The sequence below is a fragment of the Pseudopipra pipra genome, chromosome 3 (assembly GCF_036250125.1).
Source record: "Pseudopipra pipra isolate bDixPip1 chromosome 3, bDixPip1.hap1, whole genome shotgun sequence".
NCBI lineage: Eukaryota > Metazoa > Chordata > Aves > Passeriformes > Pipridae > Pseudopipra > Pseudopipra pipra.
Window position 1 is genome coordinate 42,343,410 of NC_087551.1, and position 17,390 is coordinate 42,360,799.

At 41.7% G+C, this 17,390-nt stretch overlaps 1 protein-coding gene across 1 annotated transcript in view; it reads left to right on the forward strand.

Annotated features, from left to right (window-relative positions):
* Positions 1–7,129: 7,129 nt before the first annotated feature.
* The window catches only part of GALNT2 (polypeptide N-acetylgalactosaminyltransferase 2), a 92,920-nt gene continuing 82,659 nt past the window's right edge, over positions 7,130–17,390 (forward strand). The window contains exon 1 of the mRNA XM_064648843.1: positions 7,130–7,333. Coding sequence (XP_064504913.1) covers positions 7,220–7,333 — 114 coding nt within the window. The 5' untranslated portion in view covers positions 7,130–7,219. The remainder of the gene's footprint in view (positions 7,334–17,390) is intronic.

Genomic DNA, 17,390 nt, shown 5'->3' on the forward strand with positions numbered 1-17,390 from the left:
TGTGATAGGCACTGGGGCCAAGTTCATTGTAGTTCCATTGTGTTACACAGAGAGTGGATCTGGCTACTTCTGTTGGAAGAGGAACAGTGTAAAACTTATTTCTCCAGGTTTGCTGGTTTTGGTCCTGTTATCAGAAATGGTATCTTTCAACATTTCAACAGATGATGATAAAGGTTTGAAGCCAAAATGGTCATGAAGGTTACAAATGGGGTCAATTTCCACCCCTTGTGGTAAGTGAGCCTATTTATTGTCTGTTACAAAGTACTGAAAGATTAAACTTGGGAGAAATCAATATATGACTTCTAGAGAGTATGTGAACTGAAATAGCTGCGAACATCTCTTTTCCCTCTTACATGAAATTTGCTCTTCAGTGTGATAGAGAAAATCTGTGTAATTTGTTACAATGATTGTGGGATCCAAACACCAAACTTTACAAAGTCGTGAATGTGCAAAAGAACATGATCAAGTAATGTATTTACTGATGATATGTGCTTTTTAATTGCGCAATATCCGTGAGTACAGTATATAGTGTTGATAAAAATGTATCACTGGGGTTTATTTGTTTAGCCACAGTAGTAATGAAAAAAGCAGATGTGGTGCTAGGGCAGGTGTGTGGCGAGCCGTGTCCTTCACCTGGTGCAAAGGACCCTCTGGGGATGTACAGCACTGCTGACTAGTAGACTGCTCTGTGTTCAGGAGGAATCGTGCAAATAGGTTGCTCTGGGCAGCATGTAACATTTGAGGCATGGACTCCACTGTGTGCATCTGAGTGGGAGCCAATAGTATGAACATGGAGAATGATATTTTAAAAAAAAAAAAAAATCAGAGACAGCTGTATTCAGCCTGTCCACTATGGCACTTCTAGATGTAACTTGTAATTATCAGTGTTGCTTCTCCAGAAAACTGGAGACCTGCTTTCCATGTCTCAGACTGAAAACACTTTACCTCCTACTAGAAGAGAAGTAAGGAGGTGCTTTCTGCTATCCAGCTGAAGCTAATCTATTGTATAAGCAAGGAAAGGTTTTCTCTCTCTGCCCTTCTGAATGATACGTAGTCACTAAAGAGAAGCATTTGCAGTACCTAGATTGAGCGCTTGCTAAGCATCAGGTTCTCACTGCCATCTGGGTCTGACATCCTGGGGAGCCGGCGATCTGAACCACTTATCAGTCTTTTCAGTTCAGACACCGCAGATGGTGTAGTAACTTTGGAAGGAAAAGGCCTATGGTGCTCCTTGTACTCTCATCTCCCCTCCTGCTATGCTTCCTTCAGTCTTTGCGGTTTTTTTCTTTCTTTTCCCCTTTTTCTCTCACATTCCCTGGTGAGCTGATGATGGTGCAACTAACTAGGAAAATCTTTACGTGAAGAGATAAAAAAAATCTGAACACTTTGACTAGGGATAAACTTTTTCTTGATCTCCAGGAATCTTATTGTAGGGTAATTTAGCTGCATTGTCTATGCTTTGCTGTAGCAAAGCTGTATCACGGATAGATAGTCTCAAATCAGTTGGCTGTAGCCTTACTGATCTGGATTATAAATTTGAATGTACAAAGTACCAGTTGAGATTACAGCACCATTGTATGATGGGTTAACATCTGTCTTTGTTGTTAAAAAATAGACTTTTGTGTTATGCGTTAGCACATAGTGTTTACCCCTAGCCTCAAATGACTTACAGCACTACAGCTGCACACCACTGCAACGTAGTGGTGCGGATGGAATTTCCTGCCTTGTCTCAGACCATAGATCATCACTTTACCACTTCTGGCAGCTATGAGGAATTGAGCATGACCTTCAGAATTCAGATAATTGCAATGAAGGGGGATCAAATTACTTTAATCAAAGGTGAGGTTGTCGTTTCAGCAAGTCTCCCTCCACGGCTGATTCTCTCTTTCATCTATCATCACTCTCCTATGAGACATGCTTCTGAGCCATATCACATTTTGATATCCGATCATCAGCCTACAGAATGCCACAAGAGGTTTGTTTTGTGCTGCTGAAGTTCGATTCAACATGCTAAGTGACTCAGCTCAGGAAGAATAGTTGGCAATGGAATTGAAGTTTTTACTGGCTTCTGCCATCTTTAGCGGGAGGCCTACCAAAGGCTGAGTTGTTCTTTCTTTGTCTTCACCACCCATAGGAAAAGAATCTGTTTCCTCTCTTTGTACAACTGAACAACTCCAAGGAATGTTGAACCTTAAACTTTATTTAATAGAGAGGAAAGGTTTACAGATTTGGATAATTTGCCTTGGAAGCATAAGGGCTTAAGCTGATACTTTGAACCTCTGTGAGAAAATGCAGTGTTTACAATATCTGCATCACATGATGTAATGTAATGATCGATTTCTAATGGGGAAACAGCATAAAAACACTGCTATCAGAGGAAGTAGCCATTATTTTATGCTTTAAAAAAGAAGATGCTACCTTCTCAATATCAAAGTCTGGGATGAGAGAGCTTTAGTTCTAAAACGCCTGAATGTATTTGGACTTTGCATGACAAATCCTGTGGTCAGGCATGGTGGTACACTGTTCTCAAGGTAAAATGTTGATGACACAATATTTGCTACTTGGGGTTTTAACAGCTCAGAAAACATTCTTGGAGGGTAACAAGATTTTCTGGAAATGAGCCACTTTTGAATGCTATTGCCAGCACGTCTGCCTACTCTGGGTAGCTTCAGAAACTCTGCTGAAAAATTAAACAAACACAGTTCTTGGCATCTAAACAGATGGGAAAGGACATGTTGACTCCCAGATCTTTAGCTGAGGAGGTAGTCTGTTTCTCATTGTTACCACTGTGCACTGAGGAATTGCAAAACACCCACATAGATTTTCAGACCTGCTAGCTGCACTTAACCTTTAATCCTGCAAGTACTCAGCCATGAGCATATAATTTTAAATGTCTGAGTAGTCCAACTGACTCCAATGGGAATACACACTGAATGAAGTTAAACATTTGCATAAGTGTTTTTAGGATCAGGATCTTTCACTACTAACACAATTCTAGCACTACAAACACAAACTCAGCTTGGGCTGAGTACTCAACTCAAGCTCTCCAGACATTAGTAGACCTATATCCTCTACAGATGCATTTTAAATTTCATGTTAATGTGTGATTTCTGCTATAAAACACCTGACATTAGGTTAATAAGTAACCTTTCTCATGAGAGAGGAGAAATGATTTAACTTATAACTGCATAGGTTTGAAAGAATGTAATCTGAACTGGGTCAGCAACATATCAGCTTCCATGTATCAAAGAGGTTCAGGTATCTTAATCGCTTTTTTGGCCTTTTAAAGTTTCCAAAACCTGTTTTCTGTGTTTTAGACCTGATCTGAAAATCTCCCTTCCTGTCTTTCCAAGGACAAGATTGCTTGCAAGGACGAGATTGAGTAAGAGACTGACTCACTTATTCCTAAAGGTGAGGACTGCTTTCCATTGACACTGCTGAAGGGTTTGTTCACCTCTGACTAAATCATATAACTCCAGAAAAGAATAAGCAACTTTCGCAGTCTCTGAGTTAGACTCTGGTCATGGTTGCGGCTGGTTTTGTAGCCTCTCTCATGTAAGTTCAGTGAAATTCCCTCTGGTTTACACCCTAGCTAACTAGATCAGAATTTGGTCCCTCAAATCTAGGTGTCTGCATTACAGATCAAAGGCAAAGTTTTGATGATTCCTTCTGCAAATTTCACTCCTATTTGTACTCTCACATGCTTGATCTCTCTTTTGTTTAAAGGGATGTGGTTGATACAGAAGCATTTATATTCTGTGAATCATTCTAGCAACGCTGCTCTTAAAAATATGTTAATATTTTCTTTTGAAATGCATTGGAAGAATAATTAAAAAATATCTTACAATTTTCTTGAATTCTTTCCTTTAGTGAAGTGGTTTTTTTCCCAGTTTGTCTTTGCTGACTAAACACATTAGGACTTTTGAGATAAAGAGGTATGTGTATGCAAATACATTGCAATAGAACAGGCAGCTTTTCCTAGAGTTAAATCGATGTAACATTTTCCATTCTAAACCCCTGTGTTTTCTGTGGTTTCTGAAATATAAATGATTCAGGATGAAATCTGCCAGATTGGGACTTTGTCCAAATGTGAACATTTTGGAAAGACTTGAACAAAACTGGTTCAGCCAGTTCATAATATCAAGAGAGTGGGAAAAAAAAAAAAGGCAGCATTTCTTGAGCTAAATGGATTCTTACAGCCTTTTTTGAGCATTTCTGTAACTTTATCAGCAGAAGGCTGAAAAACGAACTCTGACATGGAAGTAACCTTCCTTGAAGTAGGCATGTATTTTCTTGTTTGAGAAGAAATTAGTTTTGATTTGTTTAAGTTATAAACCTTTGAAAACTGTGGTTGAGCATGTGCAATGGATTATTTCAATAAGCTTGTGAAGTGTGCAGCTACAGAAGGATTTTCTGTACATGCATGGCTGGTTAATTTTGCTGGAAAGGGAAAAATCTATCCAAGCATATTGCTGAAATCAGTGAAAATACCTGCAGCTGCATGGAGACCTCTGAAGACCATCCCAAGGTCTTTAAGATTATGAAAAGGGCAAGAAAAGTTCCTGTAGGCTTTGCAGGGTGTTTAAAGGGTAAGTAGACTGCAGATTTTGTGAAGTTAAATGGGATTATGGCTTCAGAATTGAGCACTTAGCAGATGAAAGTATATGATGTTTTCTGTGGGGAAGTATGTCATGCAAAGCACCCTTTCCCTCAGCAGATATGCCCAATGAAGGAATCTTCCAACGGCAGGGAAGCTGCTTCTCCATCTCATGTCTAGCTGATTGTAGAGCTTAAATGGCAGGAGTTTATCAGGATGTTCACAAGCTTGGGCTGCTGAGAGTGCTCTGAATTATATAGAAATCTTGCTAATTAAAATTGAGCTTTGGAGTAGGGGGTGTGTATGTGTATGTGTGTGTGTGTCTTCTTAGATGCAGGCACAGTCGATGCTTTTGCAGGAACTGCTCTCGCTTGCATCAAACACACTTTGGATAAACCAAAAACTCTCATCCAGAACATCTGTGTGTCTCCTGGCAGCCCATATTCTCCAGCATACCTCACTTCAAATAGATGCTAGTTATTTGATTCCAAAACTTCTATTTTGCCCAAATTGGGCGTCCATCTCCAAATCCCTCCAAAACCAAAGTCATAATGCTGAGTTTACTGAAAGAGTCATTTGCTCTGAAGAAAGAGATCTCTTTATTTTACAGTCCCTGAATGGACACTTATTTGGGATTTCTTCCTTTCTCTTTTCAGCCTGCTATCTCTCCATCAGTGCTCTGGCAGGTGGAAAGGTATGCAGTTATTCACTGAAATCTTCGCATGCCAGACAACTTTTGCCCAGGCAGTGCCAACATTGACACAAATCACCTTCTTGATGAGACTGTCAGTGGACTGACTGTGCTTGTTGAGTAGGCGAACTTTTGATGTCATTTCTTTTGGCTGTTGGATCTTTTCCTGCTTATGCAACAGAATTTATGCCAGGCCCCCTGGCCACATCCTGATACAGCTTGGTGAGCAGTATGCTACAGAGGCTCTGTAGCCACTGGTGTGGCTGGACTGGCAGAGGTCTGACATCAATACAGACAGAAGGAGGACAGAAATGTGGGGTACAGTCAGAATATGAGGCAGCAAAACAGCCTACTGATAAAGCAAGGTAACATGACAGAAAAACCCACAAAACATTTCAAAATCAGGAATATTCTCCTTTGAGTGGATATAATGCTTCTGGAATAGAAGGACTTTTTGATTGTTAGGGAACGTGCCTCATTTTTGTGTTCTCATTTCTTGATATCTCACAGTGGGATGAGATAGCAGCAAATGCTGAACAACAGGATACTCACTGGTGTGGAAAAACATCAGCATGAGCTGTGCACACACAAGTCAGTGAACCACAGTGAGAACTAGCAGCGCTGTAGTGTCTGTCCTGAGGTGTTCAAGGGTGGAGCTGGGTATGTAGTAATTAAGGTAATTTTACCAGATGATGACCCCATATCAACAGACTGGTGTGGAGCACTACCTGTGTCAACCTCCTGGGAAGATCCAGGCAGGGTCCCACAGAGCTCCCTTTAGGCCTGCATAGGGAGTGGCCATGCTTCCAGACTGAGCACTACTGTAGTGGTGACCTCTGTGGGATAGTGGGGTTGTCAGCACCTTGATGTGTCCCATGAGGCCATGGAAGAATCTCTTGAATATCGTAAGTAAGGTAGAGACTTTTCGAATGAGATGCAGATTCTTGTCATGCAGAGGGCAGTGGACATCCCCTGACATGACTCTGCATTCTGCCCCTTGAGGTGTAATGGACACCTGCCTCACTAGCTGCCCCAAAGTGACTTCAGGGACAACATCTTCATAAAGCATGTTTACCGTTTGAGAGACTGAGATACGACTTGTGGCCAGTCTGGAGTTTTTGTGGACCTGGGAGCCTCTATGTATTCAGCCAGTATTAGTGGGGAGGGAGTGAGACAACTCCAAAGGGGCGAGATCCACAGGCCAGCGCTGTACTACGGTGCTCGGAGGCTGAATTGAGCGAGGGCACAGCCACTGCCAAACGCTGCGGGCCCGGAACACCCGTCCTGTCAGAGGCGCGGCTGCGGCACTGCCCGTGCCCAGCTCCGCGGGCACTGCGAGCTGGGGCGGGAATGGGGTGGGAGGCAGCGGGACGGGGCCAGTCTGGAACTTCCGTGGTACTGGGAGTCTCTTTTTAATAACCATTCAACATGAGCGGGGAGGGAGTGCGACAACTCCGAAGAGGAGGGACCCACACACCTGCGCTGTACCACGGTGTCCCGCCGCCTTAGGGCGGGGAGTGGTCGCCCCCCCGCCGCCCGCCCGCTGCCCGCGAGGCGCGGCTCCCACGCCACGAGCCGGTTCAGGCAGGGGGTGCCCGGGGGTGGCCGGCGGCGGGAAGGGCGGGCGGCGCGGGGCCGGTGCGGGCCGTGCCGGTGCCCGCCCCGCCGGTGCCCGCCCCGCAGCCGCCGCGGGGGGCGCGCGGCCCCCGTTCCGGGCGGGGCGGAGGCGGCGGCGCGGCGTGCTGCAACCATGGCGACGGCGGCGGGGCCGGCCCGCCCCCCGCGGGGCCGGGCGGCGCGGGATTGGTCGGGGGGCGGGCGTTCGCCCTCTGCCCCCTGACCCTGCGCGGCGGCGGCAGCAGCGGCAGGAGCGGAGGCGGCGGCTGCTGGCGGCCGTTTCCTGGTGGCCTGGCGGCGGCGCGGGAGGGAGGATGCGGCGCAGGTCTCGGCTGCTGCTCTGTTTCGCCTTCCTCTGGGTGCTGGGCATCGCCTACTACATGTACTCGGGCGGCAGCGCCGCGCTGGCCGGCGGCGGCGGGAGGAAGGTGAGAGCTCATCCCGGGGAAGGTGCGCCCGCTCCGTGCCCCGGCGGCGGGGCGGCTCGGGCCGGGCGGGGACAGCGCTGCCCGGTGCTCGAGGGGCAGTGGAGCAGGGGCGGCGGGTGGGGGGGGTGTCTCCTCACCGCCGCTCGCTTTCAGGCGGCGTGAAACTCCCCCGGGCTGCTCCTTCCCCCTTCCCGCCCGCCCTTCCCCAGCCCTCTTCCCGGAGGGAGATGGCTTCTTTGTGGACTTCAGACCGGTTTCAGCCCCGTCACGTCGCTCCCTATCCAACTGCGGCCGGCCACGTCCCGGGAACGGGGGAAGTTGGTGTGGGAGGGAAGGGCGGGGGGGCCCCGCCTGTCTCCGCTCCCCGTCTGCCCCTTCCTTCCTTCTTTCCCCCGCCGGAGTCGTTCGAGCTCGTGTTCCCACCTGGAGAACACGCCGAGGATCCGAGCTGCAAACGCATTTTCCCTTTAGATGCACAGCTGTTTCGTTTCTCCTTAGCGCTGTGCCTTAAAGATACCGTTTTCTGACCGGTTTTGCAATATTCTGGGAAATAGCTGGATTTGTCACGTTTCATGCCTGTGGCATGGAAGGTCTGTCTCTTTCTTCGTCTTGTAACAGCTCAGTTGCTAATATTCAAGAAGTTGCCTGTGGACAGTGGAGGATTAATTTTTCGTTGTTCTGGCCACCAAGTTGTTAAGTAGACTTTTGAATGTGTTGTAGTAATTCATTGATCAGGAGCACAGCTGGAAGTCGGGCACGTCATAGTTCATGTTTGTGTCAATCAAAACAAGTTGTTGTAGTGTGATGTGGGAAGTGGCGACTTTATCCACTATCTGCTTAGAAAAATAAGTGCTTTTTTCTTTAGTGAGCTTCTCCCCCAAGATTAGCAAATCGAAGAGCTTTTAGAAACTATTGTTTAAACCTTCTGTTTTGGAGTAGAAAAGGTGAAAAAGCATCTCATAATTCTGTCATTTTTCGCAAAAAAAAAAAAAGGAAATGGGAAGAGGGCAAGTGAACCAAGTGTGCCACAGTTAAATGGTGTTATTCACTAATATAATGGCTGTCTTCTGTTAAATGAAACATAGTGTTTCTTAAGTCTGGCTCTGCATAAAAAGAGAAATATTTTCTTGTTGCTTTGATGCAATTCAGTTCATCAGTGTATGTATTCCCTCTAAAAGCCAGCTGATGTTCCTGTGGCAGATCATGGAAGCAAATACTTGGATGGTTACTTGCGTGAGCAAGGGTCTAGATAATGAGTCACTGCTTGCTGATAATTGGCTCTCTGTTCTGATGTGTCCTGTTTTTTATTCTCTCTGTAGCTTAGGAATGAGTTCAACAGCAACTTTTGATGTAATATATTAAAGTAAGTGTTAAGTATGTATTGCCAGCTACAAGCTCTTGGTCCTTCGAAGTAGATACAGTAGCAGAAATAGATCAAGCATGTGATAAAAAGTAAGGCAGTAGCCTAAAGCTGTTCTTGAAGAACGACTAGAGTGTATTTAGAAAGTAAAAGCAATCTTAGGCTGCTGCTGATGTATAATGGGATAAAGAAAAGCTATCAAGGCAAATGTATCTGTAGATAGGGAAATATATTTTTAACTCTTATGGTCTGTTTCATTTGGAGTTTCCAGACAAATTTGCAATTCTGTTCAATTCATTTTTACTGCTGGGGAAACTGCAGTGTTGGGGTAGTGATTTGCCCAAGGTCACCTAGAAGACTTGATGAGAATTAAATAGGAAAGAAGCCGGTTTTTCTGTCTAAGAGTCTGGTACTTAATCTACTAGAACCTGTTGCTGTTTATTATTGATATTATTAGCAGTTTTTATTATAGTTTTAAGAGATTAATGATCCTGATACTTGCTTTGGTAGTGTAATTTGCTATCATTCTGCACAAAATTTAGTAAACCATACTGGTCTGGGTAACTGGTAAAGTTTAGTGAAGGTAATTTAAAGAAAATGATGTTTTGTAGACCTGAGCTGAACCTCAGTGTTCAGTTCAAAAATGAGAAAGTTTAAGACTGTGGTAACGAAGAAAATAGGTACTGTGGCCACAAGTAACAAGTGGGGAAATTAACTATTATATGTGGATTGGTGATTTAGGATTCTATTTTCTGTCAGTGAAGCGTAAAATTTAATCCTGGGCTTCAGCACAGGTTAGCAAGTGTATGTAGAAGATGATGTGTGTAATGTAATAGCTTTTGAATCAGAATAAAAGACTTATTAACTTAGTGTCAGACACTGGTGTAAAGCAAAAAACACAAACTGTCTTAAACTTATGAGCAGAAACCCTGCTGTTGTAAATTTCTTGATGTGTATGACTTCATGTAGTCCTTATTACTTGCCCAGTATTTCAGTATAATGGAAACAGAAATTGCTTACAGAAGAACATAACTTTTAATAAATTGAAGTCTCTCCCGTGTTCAGTCTGTAAAATTACAAAAGCCAGGAGGGGATAGTTCTTCATTTGTGCGAGTAAGTAATTTACATGTTAATTACAGATCTAGTTATACAAACAGAATGTGTTTTTTCATAATGATCATTTTTTTTTCTGATACACAGACCTAGTGTGTTATCCAGACATACTGGACTTGTTTGATATGGCACTGAGTCCTGTGGTGTGTTGAACACCACCAATTCCCTTTTTCTTCAGTAGAGTTGAAGGTGTTTGCCCTTTGCCAGGATTGTACCTGAGTAAGAGAAAGGAGTGATTTTTTTTTTTTCCTTTTGCTTTTCTTATTAGAGTACTGTCAGAGTTAATCTAAGCTTCTACTTATTTTGGTTCTCCATTTACAACCTTTCTAATGAGATCTGTGAAGCTATTTGGATGTTGCATTGTGTGGTACAGCCTTGATAAAGTTTTTAGCCCCTGTCAACAGTGGCGAAGTCCTCAGCTCTGTGTGCCCTGCTTTGACCTGGTAGGAGCTGAGCAGGCATGAAAGGGTCTAAAACACACAGGGAAGAACCTGTGTCGTTGGTAAATGTTTAAATAATAATAACAAAAAAAAGGATGAAGGTGCGATGCTTCATTCTGTACCCAGGTGTAAAAACTGTAGTAGAAAGAGGTGATATCTTCCACGCCAGGAATTTAGGGTGTGACAAGCTTTTTTTTTTCACTCTTTCCATTTCTTCTTGAGAAGAAGAAAAGGGTAGAATCACAGCCTGTCATTCCAAATGTGCTTGAAGGGCACAGAAATGTCTTTTTTTTTTTTTTTTCTCCCCGTCTCCAGTGAATCTCCAGTAAAATTATTGTAAACATGAGAGAGCCATGTTCAGTTCACTCCTTTTCCAACTGGGTCACTGGGTTGTAGATTGGAAAGAGTGAGTCTGATTCACATGTCTAAAGGTTAGAGAAATAGTTCTTATACAGATGGTGCGACATAGAAGAGAGCAAGCCCAACAGTTAGGAGACTGAAAAAAGTGTGGGCTACTTTTGTGTTCACTTAATGTGTTTTATATTAAAAAGCCTTTGTAGTGGAGACTGGAAGCTCCCTTCTTTTCATGGATAAATTTCCTAACCTATAGCAGAAATGGTTCATGCTCTCTGCCTCAGACTTGCATGAAAATGGAGCAACTTCTGCAAGATGGTTAGAAAGCCAAAGTCGTCCTGATGGTGTGATCCCCTCCTAAGACTGGTGTGAATTTGAATTTGTGTATTGTCACACGGATTTTGAGTTCTTGAATCACTAAGCTCTTGCACAATAGAGTGACTGAATTAAAATAAAAAAGAAACGTAAAAAAGAAAAACCAAAACCCACACCAAACCCAGCCAAACCCCCCAGCTGGTTTCTAAAGAACTCACTCTTCTGGGCATTAAGAAAGTAGCCCCATGTAATTGAGCCCTTCAGGCTGGACAGAGGAATGTCTGCGTCTTGTTGAAAATGCCAAATGCTTTGCTGCTGCCAAGAGTGAAATCCTCTGAGGCCTTCTCAGAAGGAGACCTGTAGGCAGAATGGGGATTTACCATTGAAAGCTGAGGCATCAAGAGAGGCCTGCTAGGTTAAGCCACATCTGAATCAAGGTTAGGAGCCTTCTGGATTTAAGTACCAGAGTCCTGACAAGCTTTTGTGTTTGTTGCCATGTAAAGAATGTCAGTTGTTTTTAAGTTGAACCTCTTGTCACCTCCCACCCTATCTAGAGGAGGAGGCTAAAAACAATATTTCGGTAATGAGTGCTGGATAGCTTTCACCAATACTTCCTAAAATTAGAAACATCTTTCTTGTTTCATCAACTAGAAGCCTGTTACTTTCTTGGCTCACCGGATTTACTGGGTGTAATGGAGCGAATTGGAGAAATCTAATTTATGGCTAGTTGAGCCACAAGGAGGCAGGCTTTTCCTGTGGAACTAGTTAATACCCTGTACCTAGTGCTGGTTTTTCTTTCCATATTCTGGTTTTGTTTATTTAGACCTTTTCCTTTATCTCGAAGCAGACTTTTGATAGGTGACTGTACTGTGGAGCTAGCTGAGGTGAAATAAAGCCAAAGGTAAAAGGTGATGCTTTGTCTCAAGTATGTCACTCAATCACTTTGAGTAAAGTAGGGAAAAAAGAAGCAAGTCTTGTGAGTTCTTTTTCTATAAAGATAAAACTTTGGAAAAACTCCATTCAGCATACACAAATCTTTCTCCCCCCCCCTTTTTTTTTTGAATCCCTGTACTATTTCAGTTACTATTAAATGAGGCTCTTATTGCCATTATACATAATGTCATGTATAGAGCTCTTGCTCTCTTTCTACTTAAACTAGAGTGTTAGTGTACCTAAGTTTATTTTTGAAGGTTTAAGTAAGGAGGAGAGGATACATCTTAACTTTAGATTCATTAATCTGTTTCTGTCAGAGAATGAAATTGTGGAGTGCAACTTGAGTGTCTCTCTCTCTCAGTATGGGAAGTAGAGCTTTTTTCAAGGGGGTTATAAGTAACCCCTCCAATTCTGTTGGCTTCTTTCATCTGAGGAAGGCATTGCCTGTTTTAATTTCTAAATATTAAGTTTACTTTGCTGCATCATTTTTAAATGTAACTTAAGTCCCTTATGTGATGTGACAGTAGATGTGATTTATAATACATTGACCTTTAGACAAGTGAAGATATCAGAGGTTAAAAAAGTCAAAATATCATGTGTCCTTTGGCATTTACTTCCTAGAAGGTGCGAGGAGACAAGAAAGGATTGTTCCTCCCTATAACAGGTAACAGTTTCTCTTAATAGATCTTTATTTTATACGATTCTGTAATAAATGGGAAAGAGATTAAATGCCCAGGCACTTCAATATTAAATCTGTCATTCTCTCACTAGAATGTAAAAATGTCATACATGTATATTTTCTTAATCTAACATATGTCACTTAACAAATTTACTGTCTTGGCAATTCAGTCACTTATTTTTATGGATTACTTCATAAAACTTTGAGTGCAATGAAAAGACAGTTGTATGCAAATTTTGTACAATCTGTTTATGTCTGTGGTTGTATATGGCTATTCTCTTTTCTTACCTTCCTTTTTGAAATGCTTCAGTGAGGGATTTTTTTTTGCATGTTGGTATGTCGGGACATTGAGAAATTAGTTCTTTCCTAGAAGACTTGTGTTGTCTCCTGCAACCTGCCAGGTTAGAAACTGATGACTCTAACTTTGATACAGATGCTATTGCTCTTGGATTACTGTTAGCTGTTTGTTTCCTAAATGGAGGAGTAGAGCAGGGCTGTAGACAAAAGGGGCTGGGGAAAAAGAATGACTTCTTCAGTAGTTTCATTCAGAGTGGGGTAGTTAATCAGCTTTTCCCATAATTTTTCCCTTTTGTGTGGATTTTGTAGTAGTTTGCCGTGTTTCTCAGTGTTATTCCATTGCTGCTGTGGTTTGCTGCTGTGATCTCTGTGTACAAAGGTTGTAAGTTGTAGTGATGTCCTTTAACAGATACAGTTTAAAAATTAGGTAGTTCACTAATTAATTGTGCGTGTGCCTTACCTGTTCTGTCTTGTCCATCTTGTGATTTGAGGTGTACTGCAAATAAATGCCAGTCATTCTTTCTGTGTGTTATAGATACTTCCCAAAATACAACATGAAAAGTAATATAATAGCACTGTTTTCCAATTTAGAAAAGGCATAATAGGACTTCATGTGAAGTAAAAAATATTAAAGATCCATCTTAGTGGTAATTACCGAAATGAAATTGTTCTCACTCGGTCTTTAGACCAACCTAGAAAAAAATATAAAACATTTAAACATATCTTAGCTTCATTCTTATTCTTCAGGATTACATGATCATTCTACATTTTTTCCTTAGAAATCTGATTCTTTTATCCTCTTTTGTCTTGCCTGTCCTTTTCCATTTCTCAGTGTTCTAGGTGTCCAAGTGCTTGTGTATATCTGATACTGTTTGGTTAAAATGATGGTATGTCAGATGAGAGATGTGATATTGTCTGCTGGAAAGCTGCTCACAGTGATACTCTACTGCAAAAGAGAAGAGAGACTTTTGTACTGGTACTGGGTATCCTTGTTGCATGCACAGAAGCTGTTTAAAAATAATTCCATCAGACAGCCTAGAAAATGGTTTTGCTTGGCTTTTGGTGGGCTACCTATAATTTATAAATAATTTAATATACAGTACTTTTGGTTAAGTGAAAGAAAAGAAAGTTTGAAAAGAAAACATTGGGACACAGTTGATCCCGTGAAGCTCAGGTGAAAAATGTAAGCTGCTAAAATGAAGTCAGTGCAAATGATTTGTTTGAGTTGATTTGATCCACTTAGTTTTCTTAAATAACCTCTGCTTTATAGTAGCTAAGCTGTAGTGGTACAAGTCAATACCAGTCAAGCCAGCTGGTGTACAAACAGTTTTTCAACTCCCTGGCCATGGGTAAAATTGTTACTAAATGTGATTTTTATTAGGACTTAAGAGAAGATGTGTATTGCTAATGTGTTGGCAATGCCATGTTTTGGCAATACATTTGAATTCTAAAAATGAATCTGCAGGAAGCAGTGAGGCATTTGCAATGTTTTCAGGAATATGGGTCTAAATGTCATTGCCCAAATATATCAGGGTAGTGTGGAAACGGAATATCAGTGTGGGTGTTACAGAAGGAAATGCTTAGCAGGTTGTTTTATTGCCATCATGTAATGCAAAGTGGTGGTATCTTAAGCTGTATAAATTTTAAAACCTAGGTGTAGTCTTTCATGCTGTTTGTTTTGAAATATGTAGAGTCTCCTCTGCTGCTTTTCCCTTTCATGTAAGCTTTCAAAGGAATAAGGGCTGCACTGAGGAGGGAAGAAGATAAAAAAAGTTAAATGTTCACATAAAAATATTTGGTTTATGTGTTTGGGACTTTGACGTCATGGCATAAGAGAGTCTATATAACCAGAAACGGAACCACTTAATATTCCCTCTAAGTCCATAAGGTTCTTTCACAGAAAGCTTCGAATGGTGAACCTTTCCTGCTAAGTGGAAGTGAAGATACTTAAATGGGTACTTTCCCTCCATTATCTGGAGAACCATAGAATATGCCAAGTTGGAAGGGACCCACAAGGATCATTGAGTCCAACTCCTGGCTCTGCCCAGGATCATACCCAAGAGTCACACCGTGTGCCTGACAGTGTCATCCAAATGCTTCTTGAACTCTGTCAGGCTTGGTGCTGTGACCACTTCCTGGGGAGCCTGTTCCAGTGCCCAACCACTCTCTGGGTGAAGAACCTTTTTCTAATATCCAACCTAAACCTCCCCTGATACAACTTCAGGCCATTCCCTCAGGTCCTGTCACTGGTCACCACAGAGAAGAGATCAGTGCCTGCCTCTCCTCTTCCCCTCATGAAGAAGTTGTAGACTGTGATGAGATCTCCCGTTGAATGAATTATTTTATGAAACCAATAAGTTACTGACATGCTAAGTAAATGTTTACTTATCATTCTCTTAAGTGTTCATTTGCCATGTAGTCCTATCATGAATTAATCAGTCCTGGAATATTTATTGTCATGTGGCAGTTGTTAATGATCAAGAAAGTGAAAAAAATCAGCATCTATTTTCTTTCTATAAACTGTGACTGCTGTATCCCCTGTTGGAATGCAGTGTATTTTAAACTTCTATTTGGCTTTAAGGTAAGCATTTTATTATTTTCTTGTTTGTTTGTGTGTTTTTCTTGGTGCATATCACCTTGTGTTAAGAGTTGTTGTTCTTTTGCAGAAACAAAGTAACTTGTTAATATGACAGCCTTCCAGTGCCTCCTGTGCAAAGTACTGTCAATGCTTTTTTTTCCTAGTTGAGTTCTCATCTGTCTAAACTGTTTTATTTTTTCTACTATCCCTTTTTTATACATTGGTGTTGTTAATTGTTCAGAGTACCTTTATTGTCATTTAAACAAGTTAAAATATGCTTGTTCAAATAGCTCCATCCACTGACAGGAGCACATTAGTGTAAAGGGACTGTGTGGACAGATGTTAGTTTTGAGCTTTGCTTATGAAATTCAAATGGGAAAGGAACAAGATAGTAAAAGAACAGCAAGTTTGAATTTTAGAGCATTCCATATATCCCTGAAATTGCTGTGTAGTGAACATCAAAGGCAATAACTTGGATTTGTCTTCTTTATAACTATGGTCTTGTATGGAAAAAAAGAGTCTATTGCAAAAGTTGCAAGTTCAGTTGTTAATAACTTTTCTGAAGTTGTAAAATTGTCATAGAACCTGGGCACTTTATTAAGGGAAGCAGAGCATAACTAGAGGTTCTGCTGAGTTCAAGCATTATCAAAATGCAGTAGACTGCTTGTACTGAGTAACAGGTCTGCTTGAACAAAAGAACTTTAGCCAAGGAAAGACTATGCAAAAAATTGGCACCAAACTAATGCTATTGTGTACAAATTCTCAAAGCGCTATGACTTGATGAGAAGAAAATGTTTTCTCCTTGTATTAAGTTCCAAATGTTTAGCCACCCTGGAGATAATGAGCATAGCTGAAATTTGTTTTGGTTACTAAAATAAATTTTCTCTAGCTGGCCTGTTGGTTTATGGATGGTCAATAAGTGTGATTGTGTGTATATATGGATATACGCTTCAGTGACATGAAATATTAAGGTTTTTCAATAGCTTGGCTTTTCTTTTTCTTGCTTCTCTTAAGTGAAATGGAAAAGTCTGTTCACTCAAGTACACTTTGGTTCTCTTAAGACCTTGGTAAGGAAAAGGAAAGTTTTCTTCTCATAAATTACTTCATTTGGTAGCGAACTGCTCCTGAGTAATGGTGAGCAGCCTCTATACTTATAGGTTGCATTGTTAACTGTTGGGAAACATCCCTATCACAAAACCAGTGCTGTGGTAGGTGTGCCTACCAAGAGAATAGGGGCAATGGAATTGCAGTATCTATCTGCTGGAGTGTGTTGCAAAATTAGCTTTGTGTATGTTGTCCAGGCAGTGTAATAAGTTCTTGTTAGGGCTGGTTGCTTGTCTCCTGCTACAGTGGAATGTGAAAGTTCTTCTGGTTACTGTAGCAGACCATCCATCAACAGCAGCCTTCTCACTTTCTCCTGCACTATCTATGTGGAGCAAACAGGGGCTGTTCTTTAGTGATCTCACAACACAATGTGTTCCTTTGCCAATAGCCACTGAAATGAAGATGTGCTATGTCATTTAGCCTCCACAGATGTTGAACCGACTGTTCCACCATGTGGAATAGTTATAACCCATAAGCACTATGTTAGTGAATACTTTTTAAAGGTTTAATTAAGGAAATGTTCTTTTTTTGTTCCACTGACACAGCATGTAACTCTTTCAGTGTTCTCTGTAAGTACTGTGGGTGAACAGTAATTGTAGCAGGTGCCCTCAGGGCCCAGTAAGAAAGTTGGGGCTTGACTCTCACTTGGTGCTCTTCAAAGAACCATTCTTATTACCTCTTAAATTGATAGATGTTGATCAAAGACCATGTCCCCACCCCATATGCTAAGCTGTATGCTTTCTGTTAATTACTACATCTTAAGGACTTGCAGGTCTTGATAGTTAAATAAAAAGGCATTTGGAGTCTGAAAGAAGTATTTCAACAAAAAGTAGTGGGCAGTAGGCTAGCAAGTGTCAGCATTTCTTTGCATCCTTAGGTTTCAT